A 7,540-nucleotide genomic window follows, 5' to 3' on the forward strand; every position below is an offset into this window, starting at 1 on the left:
AACAGGCTGCAGTATGTTCCGTTAAGCAGGCTTCCGTGCTCCAGAGTACTCTAACAGGCTGCAGTATGTTCCGTTAAGCAGGCTTCCGTGCTCCAGAGTACTCAGAGCACAGGAATGAGTTTTGAAGGTAGGATTACGAGTGCAATCATAAAGCGGAGAACGCTGAAAGGAACATGGCTAAAGATTTTCTCCCCTCTCCTATGTTTGGCATTTTGACATTTTAGTCCTTTTGCAGAGGCTCTTATCCAGAATGACATACAGGAGCAATTAGGGTTAGGGGTGCCTTGCTCAAGGGCACATCGACCTTTTGGTTACTGGCACAATGCTCTTAACCACCACTAACCGCTACCTGCTAACCACTAGGCTACCTGCTAACCACTAGGCTACCTGCTAACCACTAGGCTACCTGCTAACCACTAGGCTACCTGCTAACCACTAGGCTACCTGCTAACCACTAGGCTACCACTAGGCTAACTGCTCCTCCTCTTCACCTCCCCTCCCCTCTACATCCAGTGACAAGGTCCACAGTGGTCCAGTAGACACAGCCTTCATACTGGACTGTGTGTCCTACAAGAGTCCCTTCTCTGAGCAGCTGCTGGTTGAAGAGCTGAGTATCAAGATCAGCCAGGGCTCCAATCTGCTGGTGGTGGGAAACACAGGTAGGTAGACAGGTATAATATACAGGTAGGGGTTGTCAGGTATAATATACAGGTAGGGGTGGACAGGTATAATATACAGGTAGGTAGACAGGTATAATATACAGGTAGGTAGGCAGGTATAATATACAGGTAGGTAGGCAGGTATAATATACAGGTAGGGTAGACGGGTATAATATACAGGTAGGTAGGCAGGTATAATATACAGGTAGGGGTAGACTGGTATAATATACAGGTAGGAGTAGACGGGTATAATATACAGGTAGGGGTAGACAGGTATAATATACAGGTAGGGGTAGACAGGTATAATATACAGGTACGGGTATAATATACAGGTAGGGGTAGACGGGTATAATATACAGGTAGGGGTAGACAGGTATAATATACAGGTAGGAGTAGACGGGTATAATATACAGGTAGGGGTAGACGGGTATAATATACAGGTAGGGGTAGACAGGTATAATATACAGGTAGGAGTAGACGGGTATAATATACAGGTAGGGGTAGACAGGTATAATATACAGGTACGGGTATAATATACAGGTAGGGGTAGACGGGTATAATATACAGGTAGGGGTAGACAGGTATAATATACAGGTAGGGGTAGACAGGTATAATATACAGGTACGGGTATAATATACAGGTAGGGGTAGACGGGTATAATATACAGGTAGGGGTAGACAGGTATAATATACAGGTAGGGGTAGACGGGTATAATATACAGGTAGGGGTAGACGGGTATAATATACAGGTAGGGGTAGACGGGTATAATATACAGGTAGGGGTAGACGGGTATAATATACAGGTAGGGGTAGACGGGTATAATATACAGGTAGGGGTAGACGGGTATAATATACAGGTAGGGGTAGACGGGTATAATATACAGGTAGGGGTAGACGGGTATAATATACAGGTAGGGGTAGACGGGTATAATATACAGGTAGGGGTAGACGGGTATAATATACAGGTAGGGGTAGACGGGTATAATATACAGGTAGGGGTAGACGGGTATAATATACAGGTAGGGGTAGACGGGTATAATATACAGGTAGGGGTAGACGGGTATAATATACAGGTAGGGGTAGACAGGTATAATATATACAGGTAGACAGGTATATTATAATAAACAGGTAGGGGTAGACAGGTATAATATACAGGTAGGGGTAGACATGTATAATATACAGGTAAGTAGACAGGTAGGGTAGACGGGTATAATATACAGGTAGGGTAGACGGGTATATTATACAGGTAGGTAGACAGGTATAACATACAGGTAGGAGTAGACTGGTATAATATACAGGTAGGAGTAGACAGATATAATATAGAGGTCGCCGAAGTCGAGGATCGGTAGTCAGTTTTACGAGTGTATGGAGATGGCCGCAATGCTGCTGCCCATGTTCTCACAGATTACATAATGGGACAGATACAAAGAAGAGTCGTCTAACTCATTCTTTGGCTCATCCCGAAACACAGGCACTGGGAAGACCTCCCTACTGAGGGTCCTGAACCGCCTGTGGGAGGCCGACAGCGGCTATGTCCAGATGACGACGTGTTTCGGTCCCAGGGGAATCCTCTTTCTGCCTCAGAAACCCTACCTGACAGACGGAACACTCAGAGAACAGGTAATTACTATATTACCCAGAAACCCTACCTGACAGACGGAACACTCAGAGAACAGGTAATTACTATATTACCCAGAAACCCTACCTGACAGACGGAACACTCAGAGAACAGGTAATTACTATATTACCCAGAAACCCTACCTGACAGACGGAACACTCAGAGAACAGGTAATTACTATATTACCCAGAAACCCTACCTGACAGACGGAACACTCAGAGAACAGGCAAGTACTATATTACCCAGAAGCCCTACCTGACAGACTGAACACTCAGAGAACAGGCAAGTACTATATTACCCAGAAGCCCTACCTGACTGACGGAACGCTCAGAGAACAGCTAGAAAACATTAATTTGTTTGTTTTGTTCATTCCTACTTTGCTCACAACCCTACTCACCAGTTGAGGAAGATCGCACTATTGTAACAAAATTTAACTAACTTGTTTTTTTCTCTCTCTTCAACAGGTGATCTACCCTCTGAAGGAGATCTACCCTGTATCAGGTAGGGTGTTGTGAAAATGGCATTCTCAGGGCCACATTTTGACATTAAGAGAAAGTGTCATGAGGAGGTAATAGTAATCCATATACCCCCCCCCCCAAAAAAAAAAATAACTTCTCAGCCATAACGGTTGTCTTTTCACAGGGTCAGTGGACGATGAGAGAATCATACAGTACCTGGAACTAGCTGGAGTGGTAAGTGTATATTAGCATACTTACAGTTTTACTCTGTATATTTTTCCTATATTTACGGTATTCTAAGGATATGTCCCAACCTAGAACCCCTCTCTGATGTTCTAGTCTAGTCTCCTGAAGAGGACAGGAGGACTGGATGAGCCTGTAGACTGGAACTGGTAAGGAACAAACAAATGTGGTCTTGACTTTCTTGTACCCGTATTTACTACAGTACATGTATACAGTCACGTCCAAAATGATGGGCACCATTTTGATAAAGATAAAAGACTCTAAAAGTCTCTCTCTCTGTCTCTCTCTCTCTCTCTCTCTCTCTCTGTCTCTCTCTCTCTGTCTCTCTCTCTCTCTGTCTCTCTCTCTCTCTCTCTCTGTCTCTCTCTCTCTCTCTCTGTCTCTCTCTCTCTCTCTCTCTCTCTCTCTCTCTCTCTCTCTCTGTCTCTCTCTCTCTCTCTCTCTGTCTCTGTCTCTCTCCGTCTCTCTCTCTGTCTCTCTCTCTCTGTCTCTCTCTCTCTGTCTCTCTCTCTCTCTCTCTCTCTCTCTCTCTCTCTCTCTCTCTCTCTCTCTACAGGTATGATGTTCTGTCTCCAGGGGAGATGCAGAGGCTTTGCTTTGCCCGACTCTTCTACCTGCAGCCTAAATACGCAGGTCTGTTGCCGACCCACATTACCATGATGCTGACCGTATGATACAATGTATCTAAGTGTGTAATGACTACATTAGAACTACGGTGGAGATCAACTCTATTTCAACTTTTGGTTGATTCAAGACATCAAATACAAAATTCAGTGAATAAACAGGAAATTGAACTCTTTTAAAAAAATGTTTTTGTCAGTGTTGACTGAGGCTAGTGCTAACTCCCTGTGTGTGTGTGTGTGTGTGTGTGTGTGCCAGTGTTGGACGAGGCGACCAGTGCCCTGACAGAGGACGCAGAGGGGCAGATGTACCGAGGCTGTAAGCAGCTGGGAATGACCCTGGTCAGCCTGGGACACCGCAAAAGCCTGGAGAAGGTACACAAGTTGACATAAGTATTATGTAGTGAATGTGTTATGAAGTGCTTATGTATGTGTTATGACGGGATATGAATGTGGTATGAGTTATGAAGGGTTATGATTGTGTTATGAAGGGATATGAATGTGGTATGTGTTTTGAAGGGTTATGAATGTGGCATGTGTTATGAAGTGTTATGAATGTGGTATGTGTTATGAAGGGTTATGAATGTGTTATGAAGGTTTATGAATGTGGTATTTGTGTTATGAAGGGTTATGAATGTGTTATGAATGTGGTATTTGTGTTATGAAGGGTTATGAATGTGTTATGAATGTGGTATTTGTGTTATGAAGGGTTATGAATGTGGTATGTGTTATGAAGGGTTATGAAGGGTTATGAATGTGTTATGAAGGGTTATGAATGTGTTATGAAGACCCTTCTGACTGTTCCCCCTCCAGTACCATGACGTCTCATTGAAACTGTGTGGAGAGGGACGCTGGGAGCTGACCAAGCTTAAACAGGAGTGATGCTTGAAACAATGACTGGTCACAACCAAACCTTAACACAACCAAAATGTAAATGACCACGACCCAACCAAAGCACAACCACAATATGACTGGCCACAACCCAACCACAATGTAACTGACAATCACTTATTAACCAAAACCAGTGTTAATTTTGGCACTCTTTTACATTTAGCCTTAGTCATTTTGACTAAAATATAATTAAATCTTGGTCACATTTTTGTCATTTAAATAATAAATTAGTCTAGTTTTTGTCAAAATGACAAAGATTGGTCCATTTTAGTCAACTAAATGCCTTATCATTTTGGTCATATTTTAGTCACATTTGTATTGTCTCATTAGGTAAATATACAGTGCCTTCAGAAAGTATTCACACCCCTTGCCTTTGTCCACATTTTGTTGTTGTTTACAGCCTGAATTTAACATGGATTAAATGTAGATGTTCTATGTCACTGGCTTACACACACTATCCCATCATGTCAAAGTGGATTTTATTTGTAATTTTTTTTTACTAATTAATAAAAAATGAAAAGCTGAAATGTCTTGAGTCAAATAAGTTTTCAACACCTTTGTTAATGCAAGTCTAAATCAATTCTGGAGTAAATTAATAAGTCACATAATAAGTTGCATGGACAAAAACATGATGTTTGAATGACTACCTCATCTCTGTACCCACACACATACAATTATCTGTAAGGTCCCTCAATCGAGCAGTGGATTTCAAGTACAGATCCAACCACAAAGACCAGGGAGGTTTTTCCCCAAGGGGTTGAAGTCAGGGATGTGTGCAGGCCAGTCAAGTTTTTTCCCACACCGATGCCTCGCAAAGAAGGGCACATTTATTTGTAGATGGTTAAAAATGTAAAAAAAGCAGACATTGAATATCCCTTTTAGCATGGTGAAGTTATTAATTACACTTTACATTTATATCTTATGCAGAGTGACTTACAGTTAATTCATCTTAACTTAAGCTACAAAGTATGTGGACTCCTGCTCGTCTAACATCTCATTGCATAATCATGGGCATTAATATGGAGTTGGTCCCACTTTTTTGCTGCTATAACAGCCTCCACTCTTCTGGGATGGTTTTCCACTAGATGTCGGAACATTGCTGCTATAACAGCCTCCACTCTTCTGGGAAGGCTTTCCACTAGATGTTGGAACATTGCTGCTATAACAGCCTCCACTCTTCTGGGATGGTTTTCCACTAGATGTTGGAACATTGCTGCTATAACAGCCTCCACTCTTCTGGGATGGTTTTCCACTAGATGTTGGAACATTGCTGCGGGGACTTGCTTCCATTCAGCCACAAGTATTATTGAGGTCGGGCACTGATGTTGGGGCGATTAGGCCTGGCTCGCAGTCGACGTTCCAATTCATCCCAACGGTGTTTGATGGGGTTGAAGTCAGGGATCTGTGCAGGCCAGTCAAATTTTTCCACACTGATCTCAACAAACCATTTCTGTATGGACCTCACTTTGTGCAAGGGGGGCATTGTCATGCTGAAACAGGAAAGGGCCTTCCCCAAACTGTTGCCACAAAGTTGGAAGCACAGAATCGTCTAGAATGTCATTGTATGCTGTAGCATTAAGATTTCCCTTGAAGACAACCCCAACCTAACCACAATATAACTGACCACCACTCAACAGAAGACAACCACACAACCCAACCACAATGTGCCTGCACCACTCTCCAAGTCATAGTAACTAGTATTGGTAACTAACATCTCTCTAAATGCAGCTCACTTATTGTGGAATATAAAGTGAACAGGTTAAAGTGAAGCTGTGGGACTGTTGTCAAGGTGAAGCTGTGGGACTGTTGTCAAGGTGAAGCTGTGGGGCTGTTGTCAAGGTGAAGCTGTGGGACTGTTGTCAAGGTGAAGCTGTGGGACTGTTGTCAAGGTGAAGCTGTGGGACTGTTGTCAAGGTGAAGCTGTGGGACTGTTGTCAAGGTGAAGCTGTGGGACTGTTGTCAAGGTGAAGCTGTGGGTCTGTTGTCAAGGTGAAGCTGTGGGACTGTTTACCAGGTCAAGGTGAAGCTGTGGGACTGTTTACCAGGTCAAGGTGAAGCTGTGGGACTGTTGTCAAGGTGAAGCTGTGGGACTGTTGTCAAGGTGAAGCTGTGGGACTTTTGTCAAGGTGAAGCTGTGGGACTGTTTACCAGGTCAAGGTGAAGCTGTGGGACTGTTTACCAGGTCAAGGTGAAGCTGTGGGACTGTTGTCAAGGTGAAGCTGTGGGTCTGTTGTCAAGGTGAAGCTGTGGGACTGTTTACCAGGTCAAGGTGAAGCTGTGGGACTGTTTACCAGGTCAAGGTGAAGCTGTGGGACTGTTGTCAAGGTGAAGCTGTGGGACTGTTTACTAGGTCAAGGTGAAGCTGTGGGACTGTTTACCAGGTCAAGGTGAAGCTGTGGGACTGTTTACCAGGTCAAGGTGAAGCTGTGGGACTGTTTACCAGGTCAAGGTGAAGCTGTGGGACTGTTTACCAGGTCAAAGTGAAGCTGTGGGACTGTTTACTAGGTCAAGGTGAAGCTGTGGGACTGTTGTCAAGGTGAAGCTGTGGGACTGTTTACCAGGTCAAGGTGGAGCTGTGGGACTGTTTACCAGGTCAAGGTGAAGCTGTGGGACTGTTTACCAGGTCAAGTTGAAGCTGTGGGACTGTTTACCAGGTCAAGGTGAAGCTATGGGACTGTTTACTAGGTCAAGGTGAAGCTGTGGGACTGTTGTCAAGGTGAAGCTGTGGGACTGTTTACTAGGTCAAGGTGAAGCTGTGGGACTGTTGTCAAGGTGAAGCTGTGGGACTGTTGTGAAGCTGTGGGACTGTTTACTAGGTCAAGGTGAAGCTGTGAGACTGTTTACCAGGTCAAGGTGAAGCTGTGGGACTGTTGTCAAGGTGAAGCTGTGAGACTGTTTACTAGGTCAAGGTGAAGCTGTGGGACTGTTTACTAGGTCAAGGTGAAGCTGTGGGACTGTTGTCAAGGTGAAGCTGTGGGACTGTTTACTAGGTCAAGGTGAAGCTGTGGGACTGTTTACTAGGTCAAGGTGAAGCTGTGAGACTGTTTACCAG

General features: G+C 44.1%; 1 protein-coding gene across 4 annotated transcripts in view; it reads left to right on the top strand.

The window, feature by feature from the left end:
• Window positions 1-5,015, top strand: part of abcd4 (ATP binding cassette subfamily D member 4) — a 16,153-nt gene extending 11,138 nt beyond the window's left edge. For all 4 annotated transcript variants that reach the window (XM_090233246.1, XM_090233247.1, XM_090233248.1 and 1 more), the window contains 8 exons: window positions 514-659; window positions 2,130-2,278; window positions 2,741-2,777; window positions 2,919-2,968; window positions 3,074-3,126; window positions 3,534-3,610; window positions 3,857-3,972; window positions 4,411-5,015. In XM_090233246.1, coding sequence (XP_090089372.1) covers window positions 514-659; window positions 2,130-2,278; window positions 2,741-2,777; window positions 2,919-2,968; window positions 3,074-3,126; window positions 3,534-3,610; window positions 3,857-3,972; window positions 4,411-4,479 — 697 coding nt within the window. In that variant the 3' untranslated portion in view covers window positions 4,480-5,015. The remainder of the gene's footprint in view (window positions 1-513; window positions 660-2,129; window positions 2,279-2,740; window positions 2,778-2,918; window positions 2,969-3,073; window positions 3,127-3,533; window positions 3,611-3,856; window positions 3,973-4,410) is intronic.
• Window positions 5,016-7,540: the final 2,525 nt, after the last annotated feature.

The sequence above is a fragment of the Oncorhynchus mykiss genome, chromosome 4 (genome assembly GCF_057628025.1).
Source record: "Oncorhynchus mykiss isolate SJ-2025 chromosome 4, ASM5762802v1, whole genome shotgun sequence".
NCBI lineage: Eukaryota > Metazoa > Chordata > Actinopteri > Salmoniformes > Salmonidae > Oncorhynchus > Oncorhynchus mykiss.